Source organism: Clinocottus analis, unplaced genomic scaffold (assembly GCF_023055335.1).
Source record: "Clinocottus analis isolate CAN_PGR_092001 unplaced genomic scaffold, fCliAna1.0.p SCAF_15, whole genome shotgun sequence".
Taxonomy (NCBI): domain Eukaryota; kingdom Metazoa; phylum Chordata; class Actinopteri; order Perciformes; family Cottidae; genus Clinocottus; species Clinocottus analis.
The window spans coordinates 10,767,478-10,787,532 of record NW_027175876.1 but is presented as its reverse complement, the minus strand read 5'-3'; the positions used below and the strand labels follow the sequence as shown (position 1 = coordinate 10,787,532).

Below are 20,055 nucleotides of genomic sequence, written 5' to 3'. Positions count from 1 at the left end.
GAGAAAAAAAGGAGAAAAAGGCTCAAAATGATGTCTTTTATTGGCAACCGGAAGGCATAGGATGTACTACCGAGACCTTAGACTGCATGTTGTGTTGTATTCTGAGAATGATTTGAGCTCATCGATTTGGCTCTATGTTGGTGTTTGTTGATGGTGGAGGTCTGGAGAAGAAATGTCAATGACAAAGGATGAATAAAAATCTACACTCACATCAATGTAACATGAAATTTAACATAGAAATGTATGTGTATCATGCACTAACACACACCTTTTGGGACTCAGTTCTAATTTGTTGATGGTAGTCTGCATGTTAGTAGAAAACAACAACAATGCAGCTTTGTCAAAATTTAATGGAAACATTGATTGATTAGGTCATGTTTAGTACACAAGTAATATGATAGACTAACTGAGATTGTAACACATGGCTGTTAGTAGCAATGCGCTGGTGGTAAGTGTTTTGTTGGACTTTTTTGTTTTCCTGCCTATCCAGTTTACCAATTACTGTTGCCACAGATCTGTAAAAGGACAATGAATTAGTATGCAGATTACTGCATGGTAATTCATTGTCCTTTGTGCAAAAGGACCACACAGTATTATGTTTAGGACAAATGCAGAGGAACATATAACGATTTTCATTTCAGTTATTCTATTATGTGAGATGAGGTGAACTATTCTTTGGCTCAGGATTGGATTCTTGGAAATTTCAATAATGACATGTACAACAATTCAGCATGGCCCAATGAATGCAGAATACAAACAGAACGAGATACACCAATGTAGAGTTAATGGCAAATTGATATACCCTTTATGTATATAAATGTATACTGAAGAAATGAATTACCAGTACATAATGAGTGAGGAAACAAAGGAGTTCAGGGCCCGTCCAATGGGTAAGAGGGTAGACCCAGAACACAAGAGATTATATATCTCAAAAACGTGGACACAGGAGGGGCATCAAGACATCCCTGTTGAGCCTGCTGAGTTTGCTGCTTGTGTGGAAGATAATGGATGGATAAAAAAATGCCTGCTCTGATTAGTCTTGATTTATGCTGCAACATTCAGATGGTAGTGTCAGAATTTGACAAAAACAACATAAAAGCATGGATCCATCCCGACCATAGCAGTGGCTCAGGCTGGTGGTTGTGTAATGTTGTGGGTGATATTTTCATGGCACATGTTGGGCCTTTGTTACTAATTGTGCATCAGCCTACTTGGTCATTGTTACTGACCATGTGCATCCCTGTCCATCTTGTGTTACTTTCAACAGAATAATGCATCATGTCACAAAACTCCAATAATAACTGTTTCCCTGAACATGGAAATGTTCAAATGACATCAAATTGCCTCCACAGTCCAGATCTCAATAGAGCATGATGTGGTGCAATATGTATACTTTTGCACCACACCCCAAAGGTTTTGGACAGCTGTATGTACAGATTGTTATACTCTTAGAAATATGTTCATTAATTTAGTGAATACATGTATTTATCCCACCAACATTCCCTTTCACCTAGCAATCTTTCCATGAACATTTAAAACAACAATTAATCTTTATTTAAAAGATTTACTAATGACACATATTTTGGATATTTTGAAGTCCGGGAAATCCATGATTAATTTGGTTAAATTGGGCTGTGATGCACGTTGAATCGGTGTTTTAATTTGAAAAATCCAACCGGAAGTGTTACTTTAACGGGCTTGACACTGGTGGTAGGAATGGCGGCTAAGATTACAAGAGGAAGGAACCCAAAGACCATGAAACTTTACTTCTAACGTCCCCGCTGAGGAATTTGTTTCCAGTGAAACGCAGAGAAGCCATCCCATAACGGATTACCGGGAGAAGAAGTGCCCCAACGGGAGATTAACGCAGCAGATGTCCCGGCTGAGGAGGTGGACGCACTTTGCGACTCGCTAGTTAGCTTAACGTTGGTGCCACTGACTTTGATTCAAGGTAGCTGCTAGCTCGCTGTCCTGCTAGCCAGCTGTTGGCTACTTGGCCCAACAAGTTAACTAAGTAATTAACTGTATGAAAACGTTGCTTGTTTGATTATTTAACTGTTGACCAGTTGACTTTATCAACAGATAGCATTGGCGTTTTTTTTATGTTATTTCCCAGAGAGTAGACTCAGGCGACAACAAGTCGACACAGCGCGCTGAAAGCAGTGTCGCTGCTAACCTAGCTCGTGCAGTAACGCGAGCTAAGTTAGGATCCTGAAGTCTCGCCCATTTTTTTGGATCCTGCCTTAGCCATTGGCTCTGGGCTAATCAACAGCCAAGTAGTCTGGTTTTTCGGGGTCAATTGGTGCTACAATGGAAAGTCTGACGCTGACTGATGTCGAGCAGAAATATTACTCGGATTTGTTCATCTACTGCGATACGGACAACACCAAGAAAGTGGTTTCCAATGGGAGAGTTCTTGACCTTTTCCGGGCGGCCCAGCTACCCAGCGAAGTTGTCCTGCAGGTAAGCTAGCGTTAGCGAGAGCCAGTTTGGAAAAAGTGGTATCGTCAGACAGTGAAGCTGGCCAGAAAACGTGTCGCTGGTCGTGGATATTTGACAAACTTGCCCGGCTGTTAGAGTCGACCTGTCATCCAAGTGCAGCTCTGGGTTTGGCCGTGGTGGTTAGCAAGGCTGCGCAGCAGAAGAGACACACCTTCTTCTGGCTAATGTTAGCCTGAGCCAGAGAGAGTGGGCAGCCAAGACACATCATTTACTTAAGCTAAACGTTTGGTCTTCAATTTGCATCTCATTCGTAAAACAGACGCTTGTGTGTCTGCTCTCCAAGTATTGCCCATTGTACATCACGTTGTTGTAAATTATGTCCTCAGCCCCTTTTGTTTCAGATTACTACCCACTGTTTCCTGTCTTCTCACTGTATTCTAATCTGTTGTTTAGCTCGCCACTGACATGATGGAAAAACAGACTCAATGTCAGTGTCTACATGTCAATGTGATTTATAATATATCTGTCTCAGGAATATCCTGATTTAGGAATGGGGTGTCATTCAACCTGCCTATGCACAGATCTATTTTTGCTACTTGTCAAATTAAATTAGTGTTATGGTCACATCAACCTTGATGCCATCCACGCCCTCACTGCTTTGCCTGTTAAATTAACTACGAGTTTATGAGCAGCCATCTCAAAATTCAGCAGCTCCTTTTTCTTTTTTTTTTGTGGCTCCAGTATCGCAGCAGGCCAATATTTGCAGTTTGTGAGTCAGAATCCTTTTCAAGGTCAACAAGGGGAGCTGTGCAGTGGAAGAATTGGGCAGTGTTGTAATCATCTACTTTTAAAATGTACACTGTGGTGGCCAATCAGACACGTACAGCTACAGTGTCATGTTGTAACAGGCGGAGAAAAGTGACTGGCTGCTTTGTATCCAGACATACTCAGAATACATCCATTGTCAGCAAGAAGGGGATCAGTCAGCTGTGGCGGGCTGTCGATGTTGTGCCTCTCAGCGCTGAAGGAATCATCTTAATGTTACAAGGTTTAACTCCCTGGGTGTCAATCATCGACAGGTTCCTGGGGCCCACATATTTATCATGTGACCCCACTGAATTATACACTTTCCCCCAAAAGATACCCTTATATCCTATGTTTCTTTCTGTGAACATTTTAAACGCTTTGTAGTGTCTGTCTGAAGGTTCAGTCTAATATTCTGGACAAAGCCTGCTCAGCATGACGTCAAGTACAGCCAAATATGTGATAATCAGGCTTATTAGCGGCCAGTACCACTGATCATCTGCCAATAAGCTGGGTAAATGAGACTGTTTCTTGGGTCGGTTTCTTTGTGACTTAAAGCAGGTAAACTACATTACATTTACTCAGTAAGTCAGTGGCGAATTTTGGTATAATATTTCAAGTGGTTACAATGTTGCTTTTGACCACTGAGAAAAAAACATTTCACCTATTATTAAAGCAAACTCTGAGTTGTTTATTTTTTGTTTAACTCATTCTGTAAATTATTAATATTATGGTCTGGCCTCCCCCTTTCTCAGTAATGGTGAATATCAGAGTTTCAGATGCATACAATGTTGTTAACTGTTCCTCCTTGTTCTTTTGTGTGTGGGTTTAGATCACAGAGCTATGTGGAGCCACTCGGCTGGGTCACTTCGGGCGTAGCCAGTTCTACATTGCTCTGAAGCTTATTGCCATTGCCCAGTCCGGTCTGCCCTTGAGGGTGGAAAGCCTCAACTCGGGTGAGTCCACCGATGAATTGAACCGTTTATCTTACAGAACCCACTCTCATGCAAGAGCAGATTCACACTAGGTACCGTTATATAAAACATACCAGTGACACTGGATTCAAAAGCTTTTTGTGTATCTAAGGCAGTCAAAATCTTGTTTCAGAAATGGTAGCTTAATGAATGTGTGGTGGTCATGGGACAGGAAGCAAAGGGCACTATTAAAGACTTCAAATTTAAAGTCTTAAAGAATTTGGTCAGTGTTAACTTATAGTAAATGATGGGACTAATATGTAAAATCTGAAAATGATTTAATACATTTGCTTGAATGTTTGTAGAAGCCCAACATTTGTGTCAGGTGCTCGACAATAGGAGCTTTCTATTTATCTTTGTACTAAATAGTCGGTAGTCAAAGCCCTCAAGGATTTAACTGCAAAATTACATTTTTCTGTTTGTCTTTGGCGTGAAAGCTCTTAAAAAAATACACAAAGGAAGATGTCACTGTCACCCTCCTGAGGGAAGTTACTTGTTGAAATATTGCAACATGAACTTGTTGAAATTATTTCATAATTTGAATAAATAGAAGAAAACTCAGGGGTGGCCACTTCCTCAAAGCTAAATGGCCGTGATGTACAACATGATGCCGATTGGATTTGGGGATGTTTTTGGTCTTAATAAACCATTCCCTCTTAAAGATAAGGCAGTCTCAGAAGTAGATCCACTGAATTAAAGTCATGGACAGAATTTGGTTTGAAATGTTCACTTGCTTTGTGGTATTTTAAAGCCTAAAGTCATGCTGCCATATTGAATAGAAAATTTTTCTACATATATAATAAGTTAAAAGCAGAAAATAACAACACCACTTGTCTAAAACAGTAAAAATATCAAGTTTTCATTGGTAAGGCGTCCCAATAGGGAGGACTTTTTTCTAATGTCACTATTTTGTTCTGACATTTAACGTCAAGCAATTCTGAAGAGGAGACAAACACACCGTCTAGTGCAGCAACAGTAGCATCAATAGAGCAGCACTCAGTCCATGTTTTATTTTGAGGAAGCAGTCGGACCTGTTTCCCACTGTTGTTATTATACTTACTTTTGTACTCTTTGACAACACATCGCTGATTGAGAAAAGTTCATGCTCCTTCTCAAGGCATTCTGGGTAATCTCTGGAGTCAATAACTGAAGTAGAAGCACATGAGACGCAATTGAGTCCACTAGACATAATAAGACTGATGACATCTGGCAAACTTAGTCCAGTGCAGAGTCAGTTAGTCCTCCTGCTTAGTGCATCAAAGCACCTGAAAGTCTATCTGAAACTAATCTTTTCTCTAATCCTATGTATGGATTGCTGTCTCACCAGTTAAAGACCTGCCGCTGCCCAGGTTTGTGGTGGGGAAGAATGAGGCAGAGGCGAGGCACGCAGCTCTGTACCAGGACTCCGACAGTCAGGGGTTGTACCCAGCCTCTGCGGCTGCAGTAATGCCCAGACCACCAGCCAGGGGTCTCCAGAACAAGAAAGGACCCCCAGCAGCCACTTCACTTCCTGCCCATGAGGTCATTCAGCCCCTGGCACCCAGCATAGAACCACAGGTTAGTCAATTTCCTCCTATTGTGTAGAGGGAAGACTTAGTTAAATACTATAATTTTGTACCCATAACCATGTGTCTTTGTCCTTTTTCTTATAATTACCTATCCCTTAGGGTTGAAGTGTAGAGCCATGCATATCTTTGGTTCCCTGCAATAACTGCATTGGAAAATGGACTTTACTTGTATCTATATTTTGGGGAACATCATACACACATTTTATTTCCTCCTGCAGATGAACACAGCAGTTACTAGAGATATGTCACTGGAATCTGTTGCATTTCCTGTGTTTTTTCCTCTGCATGTTTGAGTGTTTCTATTTCAAATTATGCTTAAAAAGTGTTTTCTGCTGCTGACATTTTCTTTGCTGAAACCCACAGTGTGTTGCTTATCAGTTACATAGACCTCATATCGATTTACATCTATTGTGAAACGTTTGCTTGCTGGCTACTTGAACATCCATATCTGTGATTAGCAGAAAAAAAGCTTTGACGCATCATTTATTAGCTGGCATGTTCAGTATGGAAATCGTGTATTAATATGAGATGTAATCTAAAAGTTAATACTCATAACATGTGAAACCATGATAAGACAGTTGCACTGAGCTCTTGTTTCCTCACGGTGTGTCACATTAAGATCTTCGAAGATTGCATGTCTAGAGATGGTTATTCTCATTAAATCTGCAGCTGTTTAGGAGTTTATTAAATGTTGTCTTTATCTGCACACATATTTCATGAGATTGATTGTATTTATGTGTGTTAGCAGCAAGAACCGACATCCCCTTTGGTCTCCCCTGACCAGTCTCCTCCCACCTCTCCTCCCTCGTGGAGGAAACACAAGCGGCAGCCCAGTGGAGGAAACGCAGACAGACAAGCGGTGGTGGCTCCAACTGGAGCTGTGTGGACGCATTTCAGAGACCCACAAGCAGGTAACATCCACTGACCCATTAGTGCTGAATACAAGTTGGTGATGAATTGATTCAAATATACCTCTATTGTCAGTTGGTCCAGTGTCTCATGTTTTTTGCCTTTCTCTGTTATTCAGTAGTGTCATGTTAAACTAAATATCTTTGGGTTTTGAACTGGTGGTCAGAGAAATCATGCCATTGGAAGGCGTAACCTTTGGCTCATTATTTATTTTCTAATGCTGAGAATAGTTAGTTAGTTGCAGCCCTAAATTAAAGTCCATGGGAATACTATACTACAACACCATAACGTGAATGATTCAAATGTAGTGTGGAATTTTTTCTGCTTTTAACTTATCGGCTCATATTCAAAGAAAGATAGGAATTTGTTATACAACTATAGGTATATAAAATAAAAAAAACCTAAGGTGCATCCCTTAAAAATGATAATTTGTTAGATTTGGCAGAAATTGTGATGCCAGCTGTGGCGCTGTTCAGGAAGAGTCAGCACAGCGCATACTGGTTGTGTTTGTGTTACTTCCCGGTGTTTGCAGCTTGTACACAAATGGTGTTTGCTGAGAGTGGCAGTTAGTCATTAGAGGAACAAAAGAGACATCACATGACCTGTGCCATGCTTTCATCAGCACAAAATGGGATGGAGATATTATAAAAAAAGTAGTTTGAAAGTAACCTTCTCAGGAGCTGTGACAATTTATGTACAAGTCGATAGTTGTTATCTTTTCCTAATGACTCTTGCTGTATATTCTTTTGTGCATCATGGAGGTAAATGTTTGCTGCCCTCTCTTACTCCCTTCAGCTCCGGTGCCTGGTGAGGGAATGTGGCCGTCCCACTCGCCCCCGCCTCCAGGTCAGGAAAGTTGGGTCAGTTTCACAGCAGACACCCCGCCATCCATCCCAGGAATGCATCCATCGTCAGTCCAGGTAGGGCAGTGTTACACATCTGTCCTTCAGTACTAGGGCCGATCAGACATACTTGTTGCAAAAACAATTCAAGTTTAAACTCTTCAGTTGCCAAGTAAACCCTGACCTGTTAAGTCTGTAACTGACGCAAAAATATAAGATTAAAAAAAAATCAGGGTTGTCACAATACTAAAATTACGACTTTGATACGATGCCTGCCATTAATATCACGATACCGATACGATACTAGAATTTGATACGATACCATAAATACGATTGTTAATATATACAAATACTTGTTCCTGCCCAGCTTTTTGAACACTTGACAAATGGCATTAATATTAGTATTAGCATACAGCAAGTTATTAATGAAAACTACATGGTGCTATCATAGCATTGATTATACACGGCTATGTAGGTCTATTGTCCGGATGACTACATAGTTATTTCCATAAGTATGAGCAATTGTAGATAATAATACTCCATATTACTACTACTACTACTACTACTACTACTACTAATAATAATAATTTTACAGATGTGTGTTTGAGGTGGAAAAAAACCTAAAGCTATCATATGGGTACATTAAAGATTGACACATAATTAAAGGGTAATTTCTCCCCTTTATTGAAAAATGCACTTATTAATAATCTTGAACTAATTAGCTCAAGATCCACCCTCAGGCTCCACCAGCATGTCACCATTTTGCATCAATTGTGTTTCATTTGGTACACTTTTGTGTGCATTCTGAACTCATGATCATAAATGCTTGTAGTCAAACTAGGCTAATGCTACTCGTGGCTGTATATGGGTGAGCTCGGGTTTTTTCATGTGTATAATTACATGTGCTTACCTGTCGTTCGTTAAACTCTTTAAAAGGTTCGGGCTGTCTGCTTGAAAGCTGCTTGGCCATGTTTGACGTGTTACCTCCCTTTGTCTGTGTTGCTTTAAAACACGTTTTACAAACGGGTCTATCGGTGTCAGTGAGCGTCTTTTTTTTCTACAAGCAGAGGACGGTCGGCAAGAGCTCCTGAGCTCCGGCCATGTCTCCCCCGGTCACTGCTGTGAGCGCTGCTGCTGCCGGAGCCTTAAGCCCCGCCCCCCTGAGCTCAGTCTCCATGCACTCTCTGCAAGCAGCATGAGAGAGAGAGCGGAGCAGTTTTAAGGAAGCGCTATTTTGAGAAAGTACCGATACTTAAAATACTAAAATCGTATGGTTTTTAACGTACGGGTAGCGCGGTACTTTTGTAGTATCGGTATACTGTGCAACATTACAACAGATAAAGTTTTAGTGCTGTCAAACAACACCATCAGCTAATCACACAGCAGAAATGGGGTTTGTACTGACAAAATTAGCTTACATATTATTATGGCAGGAGTTAATGCTAAACATCATCAATATATATATATATATATATATATATCTCTATATATCTCTATATATCTATATATATCTATATCTATATATCTATATCTATATATCTATATCTATCTCTATATCTCTCTATATCTCTCTATCTATATATATATATATATATATATATATATATATATATATATATATATATATATATATATATATATATCTCATGGGACTGACTCAGGAAATATTGTGACAGGCCGTGTTTATCAGTAGGGCAAACATCATCAACCTCTTTCGTCAGATGGAAAATGTCCGTCAGCCATTGCAAACAGAACATAATCTCACTAATCGCAGTGGTGCCTCAAACATGAGCCAACATTTTATATTGGGGCTTTATCTGACGGAGCTAGTAGACTAAAACTCCGCAAGCAACTTGTGTGACATTGCTCAGGCAAAGTGAAAAAACTGTAGAAGCCTCTCTGCTCAGTGCTGGACTTTAGACCGACGACATGCTGATTTTTAGCTTCATAGATCATTCCATTAAATCTGGCAAATTGTCAGTGATGGATGGGATCTGACAACAGGCCTTTGTCTTTCCACATTAATTTTGCTGTGCTGCATTCATGCTACTTTTATAAGAATGTATTCCATTTATATAAGTTCATACAGTAAAAAAAAATAAATGTGGTCAAAAAGTTGACTACAGTACAAACAGCCACTGAAGAAACACATACAGGTTTTATTCCAACCCGCTTTACTTGATTATGTGCTTTATCGGACAGGTTTATTGCCAGGGAGTTTCTCACTTATTTGGCGTGGCGTTCTTTTGATGTATACAGTAAACAAACATAAATTAAATGGGTGTGGAACGGCTGTTCTGACCATCACCCTGTGGGATGATTAAAGCGCCGGTTGTTTTTGTTTGTGCCGTTGCCATTGCGACCGCTGGCACGCAGCAGGCTCTCTGGGCAAGCTTTAATGCAACACTGGTTACAGAAAATGAGCCAAACAGCAGTGGCCAGCAGCAGCAATGCATCTTACCCTCCTCACTCCCCGCCGCTACAGACAAGGACAAGCTCCCTCACTGACTAGCCAGCCATCCGTCTCCAGAGCTGCGACGACAATTAACACTCCACTGGCGCGTGTTGGCACCATAACAACTCGTCAGATAACCGCAGAAAACAGTCCAATGTCCGTTTCTATCAATAGACATTAAAATAAATTATTCATTAAACAAACAATAATTATGTAGTAATAAAATGACAACTACAACATATATTAATCACTACAGTTAGAAAACTTTCACTTTCTTAAATGTTTCTGTAAATGTCCCGTGTGGTTTCCCGCAGGAAAGCACAACGATACGAACGGTGGCCTCGGCAGCAATGACCAATGAGATCCAGCGACAGTCCAGCGGCTACGATGACCCGTGGAAGATCACAGACGAGCAAAGACAGTATTATATTAACCAGTTCAAAACCATTCAGCCAGACCTCACCGGCTTCATACCTGGTAGGAAAACAAACAAGCACGCACGCAAGCAAGCAAGCAACAAGTGTAATGTGTTAATCATCTGTTTTGTTGTGTTTCAGGTTCAGCCGCAAAAGAATTCTTTACCAAATCAAAGCTACCGATTTTAGAGCTGTCACATATCTGGTGAGTCTTCAGTCTGTGTTTGTCTGTCCTGATATTTAGTGTCGCATGTAGATGTCGCCAGTAAAGCTACGACTGGTCAGCTAGTCTAGTACCGGCAGTATTGATGACATCAAACCTGTTAAGTTATTTGATTTAAATTGTATAGTGGATTAGACAAGTGCCATGCATTACTATTTAAATTATTTAATTTAAGTGTGAAATGTAGTGCGTTTCAAATCTGATAGGAAAATAATAATAAAATCCTAATCTTCTGATAAATGTGAATCTGTAAAAAGCTTAATTCTGGCTTTTATATCCTTTTTTTCTATGAATTATTTGAATGATAAATTGAGAAGAGTTTTTTTTTTTTAAAGCTGATTGTTAGAAAAATTCACTTGACCCCTCGGAGTAAAATCATTTAAAACAAGAACATTTATACTTTGAAGATGGAGCAGAGTCAGAAATACAACGTGACAGTCAAATCTCATCTTCTGGACTCTCAAAGGATCACCTAATAAATACACATCACGACCCACTAACACAAACCCTCATGTCTTCGGCATAACCTTTCCCCCCATCATCCCAGTGTTTTTTTTTTTGAGTGGTTTGCAAGAAATGGTCATATGATAACAAAGGAACTGCGCGTTCTTCCAGACAGAAACATACAGATTCCCCAGTCTCACTGCTATCAGGAGACATGCTGAGTTTGTGTGTAAGACTAAACAGAGACAGTTCAATGAGAAGTCTGAATATAACAGTGAAACAGTAACTGCTTAAGAGTAAATAAGTTGATTACTGATCCATTTTGAGAACTCTTCTGCAGCTTTAGTACTGCTGTGATGTGTTTTGTAAGGATGGCAGACTCACTAATGTCTAATGTGTGTTTTAAAGGGAGCTTTCAGACTTTGATAAAGACGGAGCTCTGACCCTGGACGAGTTCTGCGCTGCCTTCCACTTGGTTGTGGCCAGGAAGAATGGCTACGACCTCCCTGAGAAGCTGCCCGAGAGTCTGATGCCAAAGCTGATTGACCTGGATGACTCAGCAGGTACACAGTCAGTCTCTGTTTTGCTCCCTCCCCTAATTTCCCAACCTCAGGCCTCATAAAACGGTTACAGCACTGCAGTGTGCTCTACTGAAATCCTGTTAGTTCATTGATGGATTAACTTGGACTTGCCAAAAAAAAACTGACATGTTTTGCAATTGATATCGTTTTCTATATTTTAAGAGAATTGTGTATGTTTAAGCGAACAATAACACACGGTTATTTATCCTTTAGAGTGTCAAGTTCCATGTAGATCTTTTTGGCTATGAATTTGTATAAGTGTTTTTACTAAATTGCCATGTTCTGTGCAAGCCAAAAATGCTGTTTCTAAAACTTCTAGATATAATTTCAATTACAGTTGTTTTGCATCACATTGCATGAGTGGCATGTTTTTAAAAAAAATGTATATATTGGTATACTCTATGCATTTAAATACAATTATCTAATGTGTTTTTTCCCTCTTTACCACACGCAGAATGAAGTTGAATAATTTTCAGTGGCAATTCTCAGTTTATATTTCTGAGAGTTTGTCTGTCACAGAAATTTGAAATGCACTTTTAGCGTCGGTTTTGACCAGTAAAGGCAATTACAGCAAATGTATTGTGTTGAATGTAGAGGAGTCAACACAGACCACTTAAAGCTTTAGCCACGACCCCACCCCGAAGCAAGGGTGTGCTTTCTTTATCAAGGATTAAAATTCTGATTTTTAAAAGAGGAAAACTGTGTTGAGTTGTGTTTTTTTTTGGTTGGAACCTGGCTAACCTGTGTCCATTTTTGGGAATTCAGAGGGCCCAGAGCAGACTGCTGACGTTGGATACTCGGGCTCCCCGGTGGAGGTCACCCCCAGCAAGTCCCCCTCCATGCCTTCACTCAACCAGGCCTGGCCAGAGATGAACCAGAGCAACGAGGTTCACAACCCACACACACAAAGTTTTCCTCTTGTATCTTCAAACATACTGTATGCTCCATGTTTGTTTGCTTTTGCTGTGTTTGCATTTGATTCATCGCAATTAATTGCATTGAATTAGGTGCTTTTTCTTCATCCATCCATCATGATTTGACTGCCACTTCATCCTCTTCATCATCAAACATAATTACTGATAATTCAGCACCTCTTCTCTCACTTCCTGGACTGTGGCGTTAGCCTGCTGTTCTGTATGAAAGTCTGTTTCGTTTCAAAGCCCACCCATGATGTCTCATCGCCACGTCGTCTGACGATGGCTGATGTCACATGACGGTAGCGGCTCAGGCTGATGATGTAAATGTGTGATGTCACTGCACTGGCTGACTGACGTGTTTTTTCTCACTGTCTGTCTGTCTCCTGCAGCAGTGGGAGACGTTTAGCGAGCGCTCCTCCAGCTCACAAACTCTGACCCAATTTGACTCTAACATTGCACCAGCTGACCCTGTAAGTCAATCACTTAGTATGCATGTTTTCACCATTAATGCACAGACATTAACCCTCTCTGGATCTCCATGAGGTATCTCTCTCTCTCTCTATCTCTCCCTCTCTCCTTCTCAATTTGAATTCAACATGATATGCTTTATTGGCATCGATGTAACAATGGAAAAGTAACAACAAGATTAAAAATAAAAATGTACAACTCATAAAATCAAGAGTGTGTGTGCATCAGTACCTGAATAGTGGAGGGTCTGTGTGGTTGTGTAATAAGCTCCAACATTAGACTCTTCACCACACAGTGAGGTCATCAGTGTTAGACCAATATGGTATATAACATATAGACAGTATAACCATCTCTCCATCTGTCTCTCTTTCTCTGTGCATGGTGTTCTTTCAAAGTGCAGTATGTGTTGTGATTTGGCTGGCTTAGCCTCTATTGGACATCCTCTTTTTTTCTACAGTGACATCCACCAATCACTTTACAGATTTTGACATACACTTTTCATATACTGTAAAATGTTGTAAAGTACTTAACATTGTGTGATGGCTTTCTCTTTTACTTCTGTCCATTAATTTGTTCACAAATAGCTCTGCACTATTAATCTGGTGAGAAGTGCAGTATTGATAACCTCAATTTTCCTTATTGCAAGAATAGGCGTCTTTCTTTGGATTGCTTTTGGGTACTAAAATAATCCCTGAGCAGAATCTGAACATTTCTGTAACCCCTCCCCTCCCTCAGATTTGTATTTCAGTACTTGTACAGAGTAACGCTACTTGGTTAGGCAGTTAAAAGACAGCAACTCTTAAACCTCAAACGTTACAATGACCTTGTGAAATAATGGCAGTTCAAAATTATGAAAATGGTTCAAGACAATCCAAAAATGTGATGTGATAATGTGATTGTAGCAATTCTGAATTATTATGATTTGACAGGCTGCTATGTATCAAACCAAGTTGATTGATAGATGAAGGTGAAGCCTGACAAAGTAACCGGATAATAAAGCGTTGTGGACGTCAAACGTTTCTCCAGTGAAACCTCATAAATTGGTCTTCCTCACCTCCTGTCACCACATATCTGTCCTTCAGGACACGGCCATCGTCCATCCGGTCCCCATCCGGATGACACCCAGTAAGATCCACATGCAGGAGATGGAGCTGAAGAGGACTGGCAGCGGTGAGACAAGCTCTGGCCTCAAGGCTGGCTCTCCACAGCATGGATTACAATTTCATGAATCATTTATGAAGTTATTCTCGTCACCTTGATCACTTGACTCAACACCTCTGGCCTCCCTGTTATTGCTCAATTCTTCAGACCACAACCACCCGACCAGTCCACTGCTGGCTAAACCTCCGGAACTGTCCGCAGAAGACGATGCTTTACCTGTCTCCATGAAGTTTGTAGCTGCCAACACTGTAGGTGAGTAAGGGATGGGCTGCTGTGCCAGAGAATACATGTTTACAAAAGAGAACTCCATCGAAGCACAGACAGTCGCACAAACTAGAGTAAAAAAAAAAAAAAAAAAGGTCAAAATTTCCACACATTCCTCTTCACTGTCCACACCTGGCATCTACATTACCCACAATGCAACTTGACCACAGACCGTTCAGTCTGAGATTGAAGTGTGCTATGCTAGTGGCAGCTGGAAATGCATACTAATCAGTAGATTATCCAGATGTTTATCGGATGTTTTTTGTGTGTGTTTGCGATGAAGGTGATGGTTATAGCAGTTCAGACTCCTTCACATCTGACCAAGAGCCAACCACAAGACAAAGGTCAGTGGCTACCACGTGTTTTGAGTTTGCTTCTGCTCTTTATTGTCGGGGTTTATGTTTTCTTACTTCTGTTGGACAATCACAGTGGACGTCTTTTTAGATAAAGTTTATGTAAATGTAAATCCATAACTCCAGAAACATAAATTCTTGTCTTCAGGTCTCAGTCAGGAACGTCTCCAGAGCCTCTGAAGGTGGTAGCTCCTCCTCCACCTCCACCCCGCCCCCACGCTTCTCACTCTCGTTCCTCGTCTCTTGACATGAACCGCACCTTCGCTGCCACAGTTGTTGCAGGACAACCACAGTCCTCTGCGATAGCTTACCCGCCCGCTGTGCCTCCTCGACCGCTACCCACACAGGTAAGACGGACAGAAAAAAACCTTCTGATCATTCACCTTTTGAGGTTCAACTGCATCTCATCATAAATCCTGTATCAAATGTAATCTTGACAATATGAAGACCTTCACCCAACTCCTCCTTCCAGACATCAGCACCACACACCGGGCATCGTGCGGAGGCTGAAGGTGCACCAGGAGGCGGTGCGGCGCTTACCACCACCACCACCTCCCCCCAACAGATTCCCCAGCAGCCCAACTTCGCTGACTTCAGTCAGTTTCAGGCCTTCGCTGCATCTGAACAGCCTTCTAGTCTGCCGGAGGTCGATTTACACAGTGAGCCCGGACAGGTGTGTTGTCGCCTGGAGGTTGTGTGTCTCTATCACCAAGTAGCTGTTCATTATAAACCTTTCACAATTAACTCTCGTTACTTGACCATGCTGTGAGGAACACCATTCTTCTCTCCTTCCGCCATTCAGCGTTCAAAGCCTTCACAACAAGAAGTCATCATGCAAACAATAAACTGGTTAATAAAAAAATAACTTTATCTTAACTTTTTATTTAGCAAAACAATATCGTCTAGTTCTTACGTTTATTCTCGAGCAACAGCCATGGATGATAACTATTTATTTCCAATAAGAAAAATGACTTTGACAGTTAGCGCAAATGTGATGCATGCATGTCAAAAATGCACAATCTGTTGTGCATTGTAAAACATTAGTCATTGTGTTTTTGTATCGACAGGTTGAGAAGTCATCGGAGGGAGCCGGCCCTTTAAGAACGGTGAAGAGCGACGGACAAGTAGATGAGAGACCCTCAGCTACTGTCAACTCTGTAAGTCAACAGGAACATGTGAACATACTGAATAGATGATCTAATACCTCCAACAGTTCACTACACAACTGAACAATACATACAAGTAGATGAAAGATGCATGTCTTTTCTTCGGTTAATATTGTGAATACATTTGCAGAATAGTAACATTTGTATTAATGTGATAAGGTTATAGAGGCTGCAGCTAACTGTTATTAGTTTTATTGAAAAATAAGCGGCCGATCTTTTACTTGATTACTTAATTGATTATTTTCCCTCACTTTTCCGCCCCATCAGGTCAAAGGTTCTGGGTCTGGTCCGCTAGCGCCTCCTCCAAAGCCTGTACGGCGAAGGTTGAAATCTGAAGACGAGCTTCGACCGGAGGACGAGCAACACGGTCCGCAGAAATCAAACGTCATAGCTGCCGTCCTGGCCACTCAGCCCTCCATCCCCAGGTAAAAAACTTGGTTGGTTAACAAGACTTTGCATGTTGTTTAATTTACTTTTTGCATTTATTTAGTAATAAAGAAAAACGAAAATGTGTGTTTGTGTGTTTTCAGGTCGGTAGGAAAAGACAAAAAGGCAATACAAGCGTCAATCAGAAGAAACAAGGAGACGAACACAGTGTTGGCACGACTTAACAGTGAACTGCAGCAACAGCTGAAGGTACGTAGGATTAAAAAATGTCCCTTCTGTCTCTTTTCCCCTCTGGCGAAAACAAAAAGATCACTGATAACGTGTCATTATCCAGGACCTGCTTGAAGAGAGGATATCCCTAGAAGTCCAGCTGGAGCAGCTCAGACCTTTCTCTCATCTTTAACCAACGTGAGGAGGAAAACTCTGCTGTAGTGAAGCAAGGCTGCGGCCCTCAGTGTGACTTCCCCCGCCATCCCTCCCTCCTCCCACCATCACGACTCTCCCCGGAGGCTGCGACCTGCTGCAGGGTGCTCCGTTTAAACTCTTACGCTCAATCACACACTTAAATAATCAAAACCCGGAAGGACCTGAGAGCACAGTCTTACCACGTGGAGGAAGAGAGGAGTGTGGGCGGAGTGGACTATACAAACTGGCACTTTTCAATTTTCTCTCAAGAGAGGTGAACGTGGGGACGACAGCGGACTGAGAAACCGTTCGGCGAGGCGGACAAGACGCTCCAACTGCGAGTGCCGTCTGAAGACAAACTGCTGGTGTCCGAATACTTTACTCTCTGAATGACTGAAGAAGAAAGGCGAAGTGTGTTTGGTGTGCGTGTGTGTGTGCGCGTGTGACTGTGTGTATTTGTGTTCCAGTTTATTGACTTGCTTGAATCTAGCACCGATGTGTTTCTGCTCCCTTGAGGTAAAGACTCTGCAGCACCAAACTCCTGTTAAAATCAGGCAGATTTAAAGAAGCAGTAGAGTACTTTTGTGAAATACACTTTGCTTTCTTAGAGTTTGATGAGACGATCCATATCGATGTCATGTGTGTGGCTCAGCTTAGCTTAGCATGAAGACTGGAAAACAGCTATTCTGGCGCTATCCAAAGTTTCAAACTACACCTCCCAGCACCTCTAAAATTCAATTTTCTGTCGTTTTTTTTAGTATAGAAGGTAACTGCTGGAACTGTTTGAAATTTCTTCGACTGACTACAGAAGAAATCTTACCTGTATTTCTCAAAAAGTAGAACTATTTCTTTAAAATGATCATTATCACTTAATTTAATATCATTTATTGGTGTATCTTATCTTTTCTACTGCCTTTGTGAAAAACTCCGAAAGCATTTCTGATTGAAAGATCACCAAAAATCATCTATCTATTGAACATTCAACCATCTACAAATGGATCATAGAGATGCTACAACGTACGCTAGAGGCTGTGAAAACATTTTACATCGGGAATCTACGTCTGCCAGTAAGCGACAAATGTAAAATGTACTTTTTTTGACTGGGGTTTGGTGTGGTTGGTCTCCATTTAACATTCTGGGCTACTTCGAGACAGGATTCATGCGTGTGTTTTTGTGAGGCCTTAAACGGCTAAATCATCATGGTGAAGGCTATTTTTATTTTTTACTCATCCTGTGATATGAATTCAGCCCACTTCTCTTGTTACTGCCCTTGAAGTGTGCGTGTGCGCATGTGTGGCCTGATGTGGTGAAAGAATGTCTTTTTTAATTTTTTAATTTTCTTTCTGTATGTTAAACAGTGGTCAGATGTGACTGAACGGTTTAACTTTATGCCAAATGACTGAACAATCGCTCTGCTCGCTCTCCTCCATGTTGGCTACGTTGAGAAAAAGAAAGCAACCTCTTTTCCCTTCCTGCAGGTTTCTCTTGATTCATTTTCAAACTCAACAGTGCATCGACATCTCGTCTTTCTTGGAAACATCTTATACTTGGTTGCTGTGGTCAATTCCTGACTTTTGTTTTACCTTGACCTGGCTGGGAAACCATTCAGCTAAACAAACATTCACTTGAAGGGGTTGAAGGTATTCCAGCTGCTAAACTGCAGCAGGCGTCATTTATGAAGAATTGTGTTGCTGATCGGGGAGACGATTTCCTGTGATTTTTTTCTGATCAGCAAACGTGTGCACACATTCAAACCGATGGAGTTGATATTGTTTTAAAGATTCATGTTGTCCAATCGGTCAGTCGGCACTATGCAAGCACGGGCGATACATCCTGACGGACCAACTCTACTGCTGTGTTGGTACTATGATGGTAGCAACTGTGTGAACAGTGTACTCTGTATCTTAGATCTTCCAGAACACCATCTATTGTATGTTTGTGATTCATTTCCCCCTCCGGTGTCTTATCAGGACACGTCCCCCCCACAAATCTGCAAGATGTGAGTCTTGCTGGGTGTAGATGAAGCTCAACAGGACTACAGTGGGAGACCAGTCAGCACAATGGGAGACCTGAATGACCCAACTGCACTTTGAACTTAACCCCGCCCACCCGCCTTTCTTTTTTCTATTTGTATTTGTTACACCCCTCTTCTTCTTTCTGTCGACGTTGGACTCGTCTTTCCACATGTATTTATAGAAAAAAAAGCTTTAAGAAGAAAAAGATAATAATGAACCACTCAAGTTTTATGTATGTTTTGTCCCCCAGAGCTTCCTGTGTGTTCGTGAAGAATCTGTCTACTACTAAAGCCTTACTTCCCGACTGGCGTTCAGGTTTCCACGGCGGCTGACTGACCTCTCTTCCTTGTTGTATCAAGGGTCGCCTTTTTTTTTTTTTCTTTTTAAATTTTTGCTGTTGAGGATGATTTACTTGGTGTGTGTGTGTATATGTGTGCCTGTGTTGCGTTGATCCACACCTGGAACTAATACCATTTAAACCCCTTTGTTTGCTAGCACAATAGCTCCCCATTCATCTTAAACCCAAAAGGCAATCCAGGCAGGCAGGAGCAATCACAAAGTCTTTGATGGGATTTTGAATGCTATATGCTCCCAGCTCTGTTGCATATTGTATATGATACACACTTTTTGGACTCATATGTACATTTGCATTAATTGCTGACTAACAGCGAAAGAATATTCTATTTAATTTCTTCTCTTGGCTGTGGGATCCTAGATGTTTAACTGCATGGATGTACTGTATCTCTGCAGAGTCAACTAGCAGCTGTGTGATTTTTACACAAAAATAAAAACGGCACAATATTTTAAACGGGGCTCTCTTTGCCGTCTTTTTTTGTTGTTTGTTAAAAAGTGCCGTTAGCTTTTTTTAAAAAGCAGAGTTAAAGTTAAAACAAATCTATATTTGATCAACAGTATTTTTCTGACGCCTGTTCTGATCAAGCAGAGCTGAGTTCGGTAAAGTAATTTTTTTTTCTGGTTATTGAATACGCAGAAAAACGCAGTAGAATAAGGGGATTCAAAAAAATCCCAAACAAATTGTTTTTTCACAGCAATATTTTACATGACAGGCCTGTATAGTTTAATTTTTTAGTTGCTCAAGTTCGTGTGAAATCATGTTATATCTCCAGTAGCAATAATTAGGACATAACAATCTAGTATATTTGATATAAAACTACATCAATATGAAAGACTAGTGAAGTAGCTCAAATTCACACAGGATAAAAGAATTTAGTACCCGAGTGACGAGCAGATAAAGATGCAA

The 20,055-nt window shown here is 40.9% G+C and overlaps 1 protein-coding gene across 3 annotated transcripts; it reads left to right on the top strand.

Moving 5' to 3' along the window:
- Window positions 1-1,710: 1,710 nt before the first annotated feature.
- Window positions 1,711-19,606, top strand: reps1 (RALBP1 associated Eps domain containing 1). Of its 3 annotated transcripts, none has more exons than XM_068576982.1 (19): window positions 1,711-2,463; window positions 4,079-4,202; window positions 5,548-5,777; window positions 6,537-6,699; window positions 7,493-7,617; window positions 10,309-10,471; window positions 10,552-10,615; window positions 11,486-11,640; window positions 12,424-12,545; window positions 12,965-13,045; window positions 14,126-14,213; window positions 14,352-14,456; window positions 14,752-14,812; window positions 14,970-15,168; window positions 15,294-15,494; window positions 15,889-15,978; window positions 16,255-16,412; window positions 16,518-16,623; window positions 16,709-19,606. In XM_068576982.1, the coding sequence occupies exons 1-19, from the start codon at window positions 2,311-2,313 to the stop codon at window positions 16,775-16,777; spliced, it is 2,457 nt and encodes an 818-aa protein (XP_068433083.1). In that variant the 5' UTR covers window positions 1,711-2,310; the 3' UTR covers window positions 16,778-19,606. The 3 variants fall into 3 exon arrangements, with proteins under 3 accessions (XP_068433083.1, XP_068433082.1, XP_068433085.1); XM_068576981.1 differs by having other exon boundaries at window positions 6,534-6,699; XM_068576984.1 differs by lacking the exon at window positions 12,965-13,045 and having other exon boundaries at window positions 6,534-6,699.
- The last annotated feature ends 449 nt before the right edge of the window (window positions 19,607-20,055 follow it).

Excerpts from the sequence above, each read along its gene's own strand:
- reps1 (XM_068576981.1), top strand. The coding sequence starts at position 2,311 with ATGGAAAGTCTGACGCTGACTGATGTCGAGCAGAAATATTACTCGGAT. Across the intron at positions 5,778-6,533 it reads CACCCAGCATAGAACCACAG|CAGCAAGAACCGACATCCCC; the intron begins GTTAGTCAATTT and ends TATGTGTGTTAG. Across the intron at positions 11,641-12,423 it reads TGACCTGGATGACTCAGCAG|AGGGCCCAGAGCAGACTGCT; the intron begins GTACACAGTCAG and ends TTGGGAATTCAG.